The sequence below is a fragment of the Heteronotia binoei genome, chromosome 5 (genome assembly GCF_032191835.1).
Source record: "Heteronotia binoei isolate CCM8104 ecotype False Entrance Well chromosome 5, APGP_CSIRO_Hbin_v1, whole genome shotgun sequence".
Lineage (NCBI taxonomy): Eukaryota > Metazoa > Chordata > Lepidosauria > Squamata > Gekkonidae > Heteronotia > Heteronotia binoei.
Window position 1 is genome coordinate 127,673,166 of NC_083227.1, and position 15,514 is coordinate 127,688,679.

The following is a 15,514-nucleotide window of genomic DNA, read 5'->3' on the forward strand; positions in this document are numbered from 1 at the left end:
GCTCACAATTTTTTAGCCTCCAGCTCACATTTTTGTCTCAGTTCAGGAAAAATGGCCCTAGAGCAAACTAATTTATGCAGTAGCTCACAATTTTAATGCCAGTAGCTCACAAAGTAGAATTTTTACTCACAAGACTCCACAGCTTAGAGGGAACATTGCTGATGAGTAGAAAAGAGTAAAAGTCCAGTAGCAGCTTAAACAGTAACAAAATATCTGATGAAGTGAGCTCTGATTTCTTGAAAACTTATGCTGGAATAAATGTTGTTAGTCCCTAAGGTTCTTCTGGACCCTTGGGAATAACAGGTCTTTCTTATTAGCTTGCCTTTGAGTTGAGCCTATTTATATGTCAACTTTGGTGGTCAGTGATGTACCATCCCTCCAATTCATTATGGAGTTCAGGATAAAAAGAGGGATGTACGTGTGTGAGGGAAAGATGACTAGGCTATTATAGTTTTGTTGCTTCTTTGGAGCTGAAAGTTCCCAAATTCAATGGCAGTGACTATGCATATTCTTCTTGGAATCATGCATTGTTCACATCACAGGAGAAAACAATACATGAAGAATGAAAGGGTTGGAAATGTCAAGGAAAGAGAAAATGGCAAACAAATGCTTTTCTTTATTTACTAAGCTTTTAAAATTTTTCTCATTTGCAAGTATGGAAGATCAGGATGGGAGGCAATCTCCTTATATATGTGGAACCTTTTCAGTTGCATCCTAAACAAAGTTATACCCTTCTCAGCCCTATGGACATAGAATGGTATAACTCTGCTTAAGACTGCACTCTTATTCTAGTCCTGCTGTGCTCATTTCTTGGCTGTTACCCATCCATTGCCCTTGCAGTTAATGGTTTATTTGCAGATATTACTTTTATTTTTTGTATTCTATTTCATTGTTGCCTATATCATGACAATTTCTATGACTACTGCTGGGAACTATTAACTGTTCTGATTTTTTAAAAAGTATGTTGCATGCTGCCTTTAGAGCTATTTGGCTGAGAGCATAAGTTCAAAATAATTTAAGAAATGATCATAAATAATGCCCCCCACCATTGCATCTGTTCTGGTATCTGTTCTCTTCACAAATACCAAAACACTGCCACATCTAATGCCCAAGCATCTGAGCCCAGGACAAACATGTAACACATGGCCCTCTCACACACATCCCAATCCATCCTGATAGATAGATGATAGATAGATAGATAGATAGATAGATAGATAGATAGATGATAGATAGATAGATAGATAGATAGATAGATAGATAGATAGATAGATAGATAGATAGATAGATAGAAGTCATCTAATGGGAAAATCTAGTTTAATTCCAAAATGATATAAATAGACCATATCATGATAATGGACTTACAGGCCAGGCCGGTCCCTCCTAGATCCCCAAACCTCAATAAAGTATGCCCCCTAGGGGTGTTCATTTGGTTCGGCCGAACCGAATAGACAGCCGAATACCCCCTGATTCGGAAGTATACGGCGTTGTATGCTTCCAAATCCAGCTCGCATGCATTACACGGGAGCCATATACGGCTCCCCATATATTTCTGAATCAATATTCGGAAGTATACGGAACTCAATGTAAAAGGCGGGAAAGGAGCTTCTGCAGCCTCAGGGAAGCTGCTTGCCTCCTTTCCCGCCTTTGGAAGCCTTTTCCCACCTCTCCCATAGCCTCCCTGGGATCAGGGAGGGAGGGGGAGGGGAAGAGGAGCCCCAGCAGCCAATCCAAAGCATGCATTTACAAAATGCATTGCAAATGCATGCTTTGCAGGGCTGTTGTGTAGCTGATGGCTGGGCTAATCTCCCAGCCATCAGCAACATTGTTGTTCTTTTGTTTACTTGGGTATCCAAGTAAACACTGTTTTCCGGCCAATCACAGAGCAGTGGTATTTTTTGAAACTGCTCTGTGTAGGGCCAGAGAACCTTTTTAAGGAGTCTGCCTGGCTGGACTCCATTCCATTGCTGCTGTGTGTATTGGTGTGTGAAAGAGATTGTGCTGCACTGGCCCTTGGCCTCAGCTGCTGCTGCTCTCTCTCAGCCTTGCCTGACCTGCCTGGAGAAGACATCTAAGGTAAGACAGTCTTGGGGTTCTTGTTTTTATTTTAGTTAGCAAAAGGACTTTTTAAGACTCAGAGTCCCTTTACTTATATAGATTTGGGTGGGTGGGTAGCTTATTTGGGTTAGGGTTAGGAGGTTCCGCTGGGGGTGGGGAGGTTGCCAATTTGTCTATATCTTACTTTAGTGAGAGGACTTTTAAAAGTGCAGTGTCCTTTTACTTTTCCTGATTTGGGTGGCTTGGATTTCTTGGGGTTAGGGTGAATGTTTTTTTGGGGGGGGCAGGGGTTGGTTCAGTTCCTGTATTGTTAAAAGTCAAGTTTTTTACTGTTTTAAAAGGATCCTGTGTTTGATTTGTTGCTGCTGTGTTGTGCTGCTGTTGTTCCTTTTCTCTTCTGGTTCTCGGGGGGGGGGGCTGTTTGGCCTAATTTTTATTGTTAAAAAGTTTGGTTTTTTAACAGTTGAGTTTGTTGGCCTTTTCTCAGTTGGATTTGTTTGGATCTGTTGCTGTTGGTTTTGCATCCTGTCCTGTTGTCCCTTTTCCTGGTTTTTTTTTGGTGGGTGTGTGGGGGGGTTAAGTTTCTTTCTGTCACATTTTTTTAATTACCTCTGGTTGGTGTGAAGGGGGTTGGTGTATGGGCTGCATGGGGTGGGTCACTTTCATGTTTTTATAGAGTTATTTTTGGAGTCTGAGGGTGCTTTTGGTTTGGCTAGGGCCACTAAATAGGCTGCCCCACTATTTTTAGGGATTGTGTTTTTTGAAATTAAAAAAAATCCAGTTTAGGGCTTTATCTTATTTCAAAATTCAACTAGGCCAGATAGGGGCAATTTTAAAGGTTTTAGGTTTCTCATAAAAGGCAGTGTGACTACTAGGCCACATCAGGCTCCCTTCTAAAGAGACTAGGGTTGCAGTGCATCTTGCTTTCAGCCACTGAAAGCTGGTGCATCCTTAGATTTCCATAGGGTAAACCACAGCTTCTCTCTAGTTATAGGGGACACCTGATTTCGAGTTTGCAAGGAAATCCGATTTGTCTCAGGATCTAGTTAGGATAAGTTTAACTAGGAGGATATAACAAGGATTGCCTTCATCTCAAGGTAGCCTTTTAAAAACTGCAGTCAGGTAGAATCAGGATCACATAGTCTCCTAAACTTTACCAGACTACTACCCCAACCCAAAGAAGGACAGGTTAGGGACCAAAAAACAAACAAACAAACAAGTTTTGGTGGGAGGGTTTTTAAAAAGAAGTCAGGGCATCTGTTGGTTCAGGGTACAGTGTAGTGAGTTAGGTTTGTAAAAAAACCCACTCTCAGTTCAGGTTGTGTGAGACTGGCTAAGGGTGACATGAGTGACAGGCAGCAGAAGAGGGGCCCTGGGGGCAAGGCCAAGGAGAAGACTAGAGGGGTGGAGGAGAGGGGAAAGGGGAGAGGGAGGACCCAGTTTCCCCACCACCACCTGTGCGTAGGGTCACTCCACAGTCGCCTTCCAGCACTCCAACCTCTGGCTGGAGTGTGATGAAGAAGGCCCGCCTTGGGCCCTTCATCGAGGCTGCTGCTGGGGTGCCCCCAGCAGAGGTGCCATTAGGTGCTGGCACTGAGCAGGGGTATGCTGCTCGGGCAGTCTCTCCTCCAGCTGATGTCACTCCTCCAGCAAGAACAGCCCTCCTTGGAGATGAGCTTTGGGGACAATTTTCTGTCCCAAACGATCACCCAAGGAGGGTGCAGAGTGTTGTGCAGGAGCTGGAGGAGAAGCTGGTTGAGGAGGACCAGTCCCTTCTTCGGTTCCTTCGGGCACCAGCAGTCCTTCAGGGGAAGGCCAGGAGGGGAGGCCGCATGGGGTGGAGGGAGAAGAAATGGAGACACACGAGCTGCTTCCATCTCTGCCCACTTCCCCCCGGTGGCCAGCCCCTCCTGCCACCCCAAGACATGATGTGTTTGCCCTGAGCACCTCACAGGAGGTGGCTCCAGACACCCAAACTGCTGGTCAGCTTGGGCATCCATACACCACCAAAGTCTGAAGCATTTTTGACTTACGGAGGATCCACACTGCGCAGTGCCAGCTGTGCAGGGCCTGGATCAGTTGTGGGCGGGACAACTAGATAATCCGGGCCCTTGGCAATAACATTCTGTCTCTCAATGTCTTGTAGTCTCTGTTTGACTATGGAGAGATTCAGGTGAAAAGCCAAGCGTAGACAATTTCTGATGGATGGCTCTAACCTAAGAGGAACAATAACTATCCTTTAAAATCAATGATGTGATATTCGTGGGGCAATGGCTGAGATTAAGCCAAGTGGTGATTGAAAGTAGGCTCACCCTAGCCTCTGTCCTTAGCAAACCAGTTTCCAAGCATAGTACTGCAATGGAAATGCAGGTTTGAAAGTGGAAAATGGCTCTCAAGAATTTGGACTGAATTTTCTCAAGGGGATCAAAACTTGATAAGGATGGACCCAACATAGTTCCATAAGTGAGTTGGGGTATTGTTTTGGCCAAGTAGAGTTTTAATGCAACTGGTATAAAATGCCCCCCTTTCATGAGAAAAAACCTAATGGTGGCCTGGGTCGATTTGCGACCAGAATTGGCAGCATATTCGTGGTGAGCCTTCTTTGACCCTGAGGACTGAATCATGACCCTCAAATATTTGTAAATTGCTACCTGTTGTAGACTATGGCCATTTATATTCCATCTCCTTAGCCTGGGTTTTGGGCCAAAAGCCATTACTTTTGTTTTCTGATAATTAATCTCTAAGAGGTTATGATCACAATAAAGACCAAATTGAGCTAATGCCCTTCTAAGGCCTACTGGTGTTCTAGACAGCAAGATTGTGTCATCTGCAAAGAGTAAGGCTACCAGTTGCCTATCTGCCAGGGAGGGGGGATGAGTATCGAAAAGATGGAGGTTGCTGATCATATCATTAATAAAGATGGCAAAAAGGGAAGGGGCCAGCACGCAGCCTTGCTTGACTCCTTTTAAAGTTGGAATAGGATCAGTAAGGAGACCTTGCTTATTGCACCTGACCCTAATAGACGTGTTGGTATATAATGCCTGGATCAGGAATAAAAGTCTCCCTTCAATTGAGGTGGCACTTAACTTCTCCCATAATTTCCCTCTGGGAATGGAGTCAAAAGCAGATTTTAAGTCAATAAAGGCTGCATAAAGAGAAACCGTTCTGCTGGTTGCGTATTTTTCTATCAAATGTGATAGAATCAAATTATGTCCCAACGTGGATCGTCCTTCCCTAAATCCAGCCTGCTCATCTACCAAATACCTTTCTTGAATCAGCCAGCACTGCAATTTCTCTAGAAGATGACTAGTGTATAGTTTGCCCAGAATACTCAAGAGGCTGATTGGCCTATAATTGGCTGGATTATCCTTCTGCCCGGACTTAAAAAAAGGAATGCTGATAGCCTCTCTCCAGGCCTCAGGTAAATCCCCTGTCAAATCTATATATGTAAACAATGGGGCCAAGAGAGAGGACCACCAGTCTATATTATCTTTCAATAGATCTGGGGGAATAACATCAGGGCCTGGAGCTTTGCCTCTCTTGAGTTTACTGATCAAAGATCTAACTTCTCCAGCCGTCACTGGAGGCCAAGGTGGCAGGTCTGAAAGGGCCTCATGAATCTGGGGAACTGCAGAATGGTGGGGATCAGAGTACAGCACTTGAAAAAATGATTCCCAATTCTTGGGGGTGACAAATGAGCCAATGGGGGAGATGTCTCTGCAGGAGTGGCTCGAGATCAATTTCCAAAACCCTGTCAAGATCTTCTCCTTGGATGACTGTATAATGCTATTCCACAGCAGGTTTTTTTGGCCTTGTGGATTTTGTGTGGGACAGTGCCCTGAAGCTGCACAGCAGTTTGGGGGGCTCTCCTCAAAACCCCCTGCTCCTCAGAGCTACTTTTCCCATGATAATTACAGTGGGGGAAGTGGCTCTAATTGTTTTTTTCTCACCATTGGGAACAGTGTTCCTTTTGAGGTGCCCACAGATGGATGCAGTCTTTTTGGGCCAGGGGGGCTGCATGTGGGGGAGTCCTGTGAAGCTGCCTGCAGTTTTCGGGCCTCTCCCTCAAACCCCCCTCTGGCCAGATCCACTTTTCCCACAGCAATTATAGTGGAGGAAGTGGCTAATTGGACTTTCCTCAGCATTGATGGCAATCGGCCTTTTGGGGAGCCCAAATACAAGGACCCCCTGGCCCAATCTTTTTGGGACTTGGGGGTTTTGTAGGGGAGAGTCCCCTGAGGGTTCCATACAGTTTTGGGGGCTCTCCCTCAAACCCCCTGCCCCCCAGTAGTCTCTGATTATGCCCTATGTTGCCATTGAGTTCAATGGTCCATAGGGTATAATGGTGGGATAGGGACTTGGAGGGTTCATCGGGGAGAGTCCCCTGCAAATTTGGGGACTCTCCCTCACACCCCTTCTTCTCCAGGCGGCTTCTAATATACCCTATTTTGCCATTGATTTCAATGGCCCATAGGATATAATGGGGCCGTATATTCGGAAATAGCCATATATCTCCAGTATATACGGCTATTCCAAATACAGATATTCGGAAATATACGGTATTCCGAATATTTTGGCCCTGTATATTTCCGAATCCGATTAATTCTGAATATATTTTTTTTGCACACCCCTCATGAAAGATGTGCTCTGCTTCTTCCAGTCATCACTGGAATCATAGATAGAGAGCATTACTTTTGAGAGAGCAAGAAAAGGCATTTTTTGATTAATTCTTCCATTAACTGTGACCTATCCCCAGCTCACTCTTGGCTTGATACCAGCTATGGTTAATGCAGCCAAGACTCCCTAAATTCCTGGAAAATTGCATTTAGAGCTTTATCCAACCACTGTATGGGACGATCTCAGCCTGCATCTTGCAGATCAGCAGTCTGCAGTCCTAAACAGTTACAGCCTTATAAACCCATTGACCTTAATGGATTTTGAAGGGTGTAATTCTCTTTAGGGTTGCACTGCTAAGGACTCTCTTGCCTATAACCTCTATTGGGATCCACAAACAAGAAGGTGTAATTTTAGTCTAGGAAATTTGCACCATGTCTTTATTGTTTCTTTGTGAGAACTATCATGCTAAGAGTCCAAATGTCACCCCAGAAAAGAACAGGCAACAAAACAAGGTCTTAGGCCTGCTGTTGTCTCAGTCTCCTCTCTACATATGCACAACTGGGATAATAATACCTATTCACCTTATAGGGAGGTAGTCACCTGTGCAAGCACCAAGTCATTACAGACCCATGGGTTGGCATCATATCACAACATTTTCTTGGCAGACTTTTTGTTGCTGAGTGGTTTGCCATTGCCTTCCCCAGTCATCTACACTTTACCCCCAGCAAGCTGCGTGCTCATTTTACGGACCTCAGGAAGATGGGAGGCTGAGTCAAGCTTGAGCCAGCTACCTGAACCCAGCTTCCACCGGAATCGAAAGATTCTGAGCTGATCTTGGACTTCAGTACTGCAGCTTATCACTCTGTGCCATGGGGTTCCTTATCTACCTTATAGGATTGTTGTAAAGATAGTTGATAAAATTAATTGAAGTGCCTCGAATCATCAGTAAATTTCTTATGACTGTTGATGATTATTATTGGTCCTGATTGCCTCCAGATACAGAGATTTGGAAGTGAGGGCAGGTCACTGTTAAGAAACTCTGTGGCCCTAAAGCCTTGTGGGAGTCTTGGCTCCAGGGACTACATTTCCACTTACCTTACAGTTTTTTTTTTAAAGTCCCAGACAAACAATTATATGGGTCCATTTCCATGCTCTGAAACAATTTTAAATTAGGATTGACTTTGGCAATGTTTGACTTCTCTTGTGAAAAGTAGTCATAGCAGAAATATCCTTTCTTGTCCACTTTGCAGTCTGACTGACAGAATACAATGAACCATTGACTTGTCTGTTTGAAAACAGATCAAACTACTACCCTATGACAAATACAATCTGAATTTCAACAGACTCTCTATAAAGCACATTTAACCAATGTTAATTGCTCTATTAGTAACTGAATGGATATCAACCAGCACTTTGGCTACAATCTTAAAAATCAGTATATCTAATTCTCATTATATCTAATCTTAAAAATTAGTATAATTCTAATCAGTATATCTAATTCTCAAAAATTAGTCTATCTCTCAGTATCTCTAATTATCAGTATGTCTAATTCTAATACAAATCAGTATATCTAATTCTCAGTATATCTAACCATACGTTTAGATTTGTGTCATAAAGGACTTTAAAAAAATGTTCTTATGGTTGTGAGAATGAGTCTGTGTGTGTAGGTGTACAGCAAACAAACTGAGCACCTGTGGAAAAAAATCTTGTTTTCATGATACCAAACAAGTTAAATCTGATACATGTGAGTTTTCAGAAAGAGGCCGTAAGTACCTTTAGGAACCTTTAAGATCTGGGATTGTTTTGACAAGCAGGATATGATAGGTCGCAGAATATTTGGTGTAGGAAAATTAGGAGGAGTGGAGCTGCAAGTTCACAACCATGATCTTTCAGGGGTCATTTTGGTGGACTATGATACCACAAAATGCTACATGCTAGAATTTCTTGTATGTACAGTGAGCGTCAGCAATCAGACTTCGCGAGAAAATCTACTTTAAAAAGAACCTGGGTGTCGCTGTCAGAAAGGGAGATGTTGTGAGATTCTTTGAAAGAGCAGCAGAAAGGACCTGACTGATTCCACGAAGCGGGTTTCTTTTTGGTGCAATCAGCGGCGCGATCTCTCTCTCTCTGTCTTTGGAGGAGAGAAGGATTTTCTCGATTGGCTGGAAGAAATGGTCAGGATCCCGCAGGAACCGCCTCTAAGCGGTGTTGGAGAAAAGTGTCCCGTGGTGGGAGGCAGCTGCGGAGTTTGGTCCCACAGGGCTGCAGGCGCGGCGAGAGTCCCAGGGAGCTGCCGCCGCCGCGAGGCCGGGTTCTAAGCAAAGGCTAGGCTGGGCTGTGGCAGGCTTGCAGGCAGCAGCGCCTCTGTCAATCAAGCGGACTTCCCTCCTGCACGCCCTGCGCTTTCCAGCCAGCCGCCTCCTGGTGTCTCTGCTGCCTTCGCCGAGGAGAGCGGCCGCTTGCTGAGCGCTGGAGAGGAGCGGCTGCACCAGCGCCAGCGCGGCTGAGGTTTCCCTGCCGGCAGAGGCGCCGCGGGCAAGAGGGCGGTGCCGGCTGCCCTCCAATGTGGCCGGAGTGCCCTGCAGGGAACTTTAAGGCTGGCCCCAAAGGCTGGGATTGGGCTGCGCTACGCCTGCCATGGGTCCTCCTGCAGCCGAGATCGCCTCGCTTCTCGCCTGCTGGGCGCTCCTCCTGGCTCCAGGGGCCCCTCAAAGTCCCGCGGAGAGAGGTAGGTGCCGGCGTTTCCTTGCCTTAGCCCAGTTGCTCCGGAGGGAGCCCCTACCTCTCTTTGACCGGCGCTTCCCGAGGTTCGCTCACCCGCTCTCAACTTAGGCCGGCCGCAAAGGACTTTTTAAACCTTCTCCCAGCCAGACTTCACCGCGCCACACTAACCCTGGCTGCCTGGAGGAAAGGCTTGGGGGACTCCTCGCCGCCACGTGTGGCTCCTCCTCGTTTGCTGTCTTGGGGGAAGAGGAGGGAAAGCAGGGGAAGAGAGAGAGCTGCTGGGAGCTCGCTGGAGAAACCAGAGTTTGCCGCACGGGGGGGGGGGGGGCGGTGCGGGAAGCGGGAACCTCGAATGAACTCTGTTTACAGTAGGACACATGTGCCAGACCCGAGTTGAGTGTGTCAATTCCTGGAATTCCATGTGTGGAATAAAACACCTGGCAAGGACTTGATTTTCTTTCCTGCTGTTGTTTGAATTAAAATAGTGGGAGTGGATGAAGCGGTTGACTTTTTCTTTCTATTCTTGTAAAAGCTTTCTGTTCCAACTGCCAATTACAAACTTTAACGTTGACTTACCAAGATTCAGAATTGGTTTTCTTTCTGGATGTTCATGGCAAAGTTGGTGGATGGTGAAAAGTTTTTATTGTCCCTTGAGATCTTCGCCCAGGCTGCTTCCAGCAACCACACCATTTAAAACTGGTTGAGGTGGGGTTGGTCCATTTGGAAAGTTTATCCCTGTTGCCCTCATATCCCTGAAAGGCAGCATCCTGGATGACAGATTAACCCTCAGCCTCTGGTGTGTCTTCCAGCTGGACTCAGTTCATAAAGAGTGATGCGAGGGTCTGCACCATAAGTGAGCTTGCCTTGTGCCATAACTGAGTGAGCGTTATGGGATGTGATATATTGAAGAAGGGCATGCCTTCATGCATCTGGGGAAAGGACTACAGTATTCTTAAGGAGGAAGAAGTCTGGAGTGTCTTTTACTGTAACTAATTATTTACTCTCTCTTTCTCCAGATTATATTTTGGGGGCACTAGAAGAATACGGACTTGTCATTCCGACTAGCACAGACTCTGAGGGCAGGTTCCTCTCCAAGGTTGTGTCTGGAGCTCCAAAGGGGCGCTTCCGAAGGGACACTCTGGGGGATCTTCCACATGGAACTGCAAATGAGCACATTTTTTATAATGTCTCTGTTTTTGGAAGAGAATTTCACTTTAGACTGAGACCAAACTCCAGGCTGGTGGCCCCTGGAGCAACTGTTGAATGGCAGGTGGACTCTAATATCACTTACATTGAACCACTCCATGGGAATTGCCTCTATGTTGGGGATATCACCGACTTGCCTAATGCTTCTGTTGCAATAAGCAATTGTGATGGGCTGGTAAGATGCTTTGCTGCTATTATATACCTAACTTAAGAGAACAAATAACCATTTTCCCTTTTAAATGTAGAGCTTCAACCTTTAAAAAAAAATCACACCTCATTTGTTATGTTAATTGAGAAATCAAATGAAAGAAATGTTCCCTTACATGAGGTGATGAAGCCGTGTAAGTAGCAGAGAAGCAAATTCACTCTGAATTGACTTATACTTCATAGCATAATTGCTGTGACAAATCACTAATTATCAACATGATGATCTAGATAGTAATCTTGAAGCTTTTCAACACATCTGAAATAGTGACCTGATGTCCACATCTGCAATTTCTTCCCCTCTATCTTCAGTTTCACAAAGATTGTGGTGGAGGTGCTTCAGAGAACAGATAATAATACCAAAAGAACAGGCTTCATTGCCAATTGATTGGCTTTTGGTCTGTGGAAAAGGGATTTGGGGCAGGACCTTGCCCTTTTAAAAGGTCTCTCGCCTGTTACATTTCTCTTATCCATCTAATCAAATCAGGGGGAACTCTGGAAAAAGTCGTTTAGTGAGTTTCACAATACATGCACCTTTTGTGATGGCTCCATGCTTGATTAACTGTTTATATGTTACACAGCTGGAAACTAGTTATAGTTTCTATTCCAGAACACACGTGCAGAAGTCAAAATGTATGAGCTAAGCTGTGTTTTTGAGAGCAATTGCTATACAGAACAAACTTTGTTTTGATTTACTTTAGGGAGTAAACTTCTAATTACATTCAATATTGTCTTGTTTAAATTGAGAGGGGGAGGTACCATACAGCTGGTACTATTTATATGATAAATGTATTTAAGCTTAAAATGTGAGCTTCCTGTATTGTCTGAGTTCATGGAGTCATACTTTCCTCAGAATTTGATTGAAAAGTAAGAGGAATGACATATGGCTGCCAACTCTGGCCTTTTGGAGGGTTCCTCTGCCTGTAAACATTTAGTAGGTGAAGCTTTTTACATTCTGTGTCTCAAGCAGCTGTTAGGCATTGGAAACTTGCCAAAAATGAGAGAAGCCCTAGGTGGCTATGTCAGATGATGCTTCATAGTGCCAATGGAGATGACCCTTGATTTGAGCCACAGTGGTGCTCAGGACAATATGAGATTTAAGTGTTGTTGTACCAGTTGAAACAATGACCACACCACTATCAGATTCAGCATTTGTGTAGGGGAGAATTGCTCAAGATGTCCAACATGAAGTTGAAAGGTAAAGATGGTAAATTCTCTTCAGGAAATTGTTTATGTTGACAATGATTGAAGTTCAGATACAATATATACCACAGACTGGGGAAAGGACCATCAAAACACTAGCAAGTCATAAAAAGCAAGGCGGCTTCTTTTTAAAAGTGAAAGGAAGACCACATGGTCTGGCAAAACAAGTGTCAGTGGACAGCAGTGTTCCCTCTAAGCTGAGTTAGTGTGAGCTAGTGAGTTTTTTAGCCCCCAATTCACACATTTTTGTCTTAGTTCAGGAAAAATGACCAGAGGGCAAAGTAATTTATGCAGTAGCTCGCAGCTTTAATGCCAGTAGCTCACAAAGTAGAATTTTTGCTCACATGACTCCACAGCTTAGAGGGAACATTGGTGGACAGGTATGTGAAACAAGAATTTGAGGAGCATAAATCATTACCAGAAATACAGATTTGTTTGAATAAATCAATAGCAGAAAACTGGCCAAGGAGGTAGATAGGCTGCAACCCAGGAAGAAATGTTTTGCGACTGCCTTTTATGCAAAAGGTACAGGTTGGCTACCAACTCTGAAACTGCTGTTTTCCAAAAGGGTGCCAGAAGAAGTGAGTCAAAAATGCATTGTATAGAGACAGTTGATAGATATTTTTGTCTCTCAAACAGAGGCGTTTTACATGATACCAGACAAATCATAAAGAAGAAGTCACTGGGTCTGGATGGTGTATACCTAGGAGGTCTTAAGAAACACAAATATGAAATTGTTGCTCTCTTAACAATAATGATAATGATGTGCAACTTGTTACAAAATGCTAATTTTTAAAAAAGGGATCCAGAGGAGATATAGGAAATTGCAGATCAGTAATTGATGGGAACTGCTATGAAAGATATAATGATTGTTTAGAATAACAAGCCCTATGGAGGATGAAGCAGCATTGCTTAAGTCCTGCCTCTCAGTCTTTTGGAGGTTTTTAGAGTGTCAACAAACATATGCATAAGCTGAGCTTGTAGACATGGTATATTTAAGCTTCCAAAAGGTGTTTCACAAAGTCCCTTACCTCAGCTTTAGTATGGGAAATTCCTGGGGATTTTGTGGGTAGAGCCTGGGGAGGGGAAAAAAGTAGGGCATATTTCCATATAATCCACCCTCTAAAGCAGCTGTTTTCTCCAGGGAAATCCGTCTCTGTTGTCTGGAGATCAATGGTAATTCCAGGAACCCTCCAGGCCCCACCTGGAGGTTGGCAACCCAACCTTCACCAAAAGCTCTTGGATAAACTTAACATTCATCATATAACAGAATGGTTCTTCTAATGGACAAGTAACTAGTTAAATGACAGGAAACAGGGGTAAATGGACAATTTGCATGATGGAGAAAAGTAAATAAAGGAATCCTACGGGTATTTTTAATTGTTCTTATCGTAAATGCAATTGAACGAGCACTGAAGCAGCCAAGTTTGTGGATGCCACCTGATTATTCAGGATGGTGAAAACCAAAGCATATTATGAGGCTCTCCAAGAGGCTCTTTCCACATTGTGTGAGTGGGTAATGATGTTTCATGTGAGTAAGTGTAAAGTAATGAGCTTGAGGTAGAAATATCTTACCTTTGTGTATACAATTATGGGGTCTGAGCTAGTCATGACTAATCAGGAAAGAGGTCTGGAACCATGGTGGAGAACTCAATGAAAATATTGTTCTATGGTGCAACTATATTTTGAATTATGTTATAGTCACCATATTTCTGAAATGATATTATAGAACAGAACAAGCTCAGAGAAGGCAACAGAAATGATCAAGACATTGGGTCAACTTACTTACAAGGAAAGTCTTTGTGGTATTTTAGTTTAGAAAAAAGGACAGCTAAGGCCAGGGCTTTTTTCGTAGCAGAAACTCCTTTGCATATTAGGTCACACCCCCCTGATGTAGTCAATCCACCTGGAGCTTACAGTTGGCCCTGTACTAAGAGCCCTGTAAGCTCTTGGAGGATTGGCTACATCAGAGATGTGTGGCCTAATATGCAAAGGAGTTCCTGCTACAAAAAAAGCCCTAAGGCTTATGCATGGTTTAGAACAGGGGTTCCCAACCTTATGGAGCCCATGGGCATGGAATTCTGACGTAGCATTGTGGGTGCAACCACAAAATGGTTGCTGTAGGAGGTGGAGCCAAATGCAAAATGTCAGAGAGTAAATTTATGCATATCTAGTAGCAACTCTTCTCCATTTCAGGCAGCTTTCCTTAACAGGATGACTTTAAACGAACATGTTTAAAAATATTGTCTTGCTTACACACAGTTTAGTTTTAGTCATGCGGTAAAGATCATTGTGCTTTGATGACAGCTGTTTCCAAAGCAATATTGTTGTTGTTTTTAATTTGCACAATTCTCCAGTGGCCAATCAGAAGCCATGCTAGGCAAAAGCCCCACCTTGCCCTTCCCACTTCCTAAAAATACTTAGTGGAAACCAGGGAACGTATCAGTTGGTGCGTGGTGACCCCCTGGTTTAGAGAAAGTGGACAGAAGGAATATTCTCTCCCTTTCCAAAATCGGAACTGTTGGACACCCAATGAAATTGATTGGGAGTTGATTCAAAACAGATAAAAAGGGGTACATCTTCTGTAATTAATGTGTGGAACTGTGCTGCAGGGTGTGGTGATGGACATTGGAATAGATGGATTAGACAGATTCATAGAATAATGCCATACGGAAGGGCATGGCAGAAACAGGTTTTGGCCTTGTGATTTGTGCCTAAAATAGCCAATTCATGGTGTGTTTTGAATCAGTTTGTGTACTCACACTATGTATGACTTGCAAAACAAAGTGGCTTATTTTTTGGGCAGTTTGTCTGTTATTGGTGGGGGATCCTCCTCGCACACCGTGATGTGCTCAGCATGATGACATCATCTGCAAGTGATGCTATCGTGCCAGGCGTGTTGCTCTGGCAAACGTGCCCAGTGCGATAGCATCACTTCCAGGTGACGGCATCACAATGGTCACATTTGTGACATGCTGGCACTTTCTAGCCCTCCCAAACCAAACAAACCAATGAACCACAAAAATAAAACCCACAATCTGAACTGAACCACTGAATCAGGCAAACCAGAAACCACCATTTAAAAAAAAATTAATAATAATATAATTTATTTACAAAGGAGGAAAATATTCAAACAGCATGGAAACCACAATTTTTGCATTTTGTGCCCATCCCTATTATGGAGTATATGTTGTCAGGCATAGCATTACATACAGATGGGTAAATTACAAATGATATGAATATTATACTCAAAATCGAAAAGGAAGACAAAGAAGTGTGAAATATTTGGATTTCTTACAAAATGAAAACAGGATCTCCCCCCCCCCCCTTACGAATGACACTATCAGCAAACTTCTTGCCATAGTGTGATTAAAAGTTCACAGGGTCACCAAAGTTAGATAAAATTGTTTTGTGGGCTATATTGTATACCAACATTGGGCAATCTAGCATATCACCATGAAAAAGTATAGTGTCAGTTATCCTTCCTCTGTAGTACAGGTTAACA

The 15,514-nt window shown here is 43.8% G+C and overlaps 1 protein-coding gene across 1 annotated transcript in view; it reads left to right on the forward strand.

Annotated features, from left to right (window-relative positions):
- Positions 1 to 8,848: 8,848 nt before the first annotated feature.
- The window catches only part of ADAMTS2 (ADAM metallopeptidase with thrombospondin type 1 motif 2), a 450,208-nt gene continuing 443,542 nt past the window's right edge, over positions 8,849 to 15,514 (forward strand). Inside the window, exons 1-2 of the mRNA XM_060240368.1 lie at positions 8,849 to 9,400; positions 10,413 to 10,777. Coding sequence (XP_060096351.1) covers positions 9,310 to 9,400; positions 10,413 to 10,777 — 456 coding nt within the window. The 5' untranslated portion in view covers positions 8,849 to 9,309. The remainder of the gene's footprint in view (positions 9,401 to 10,412; positions 10,778 to 15,514) is intronic.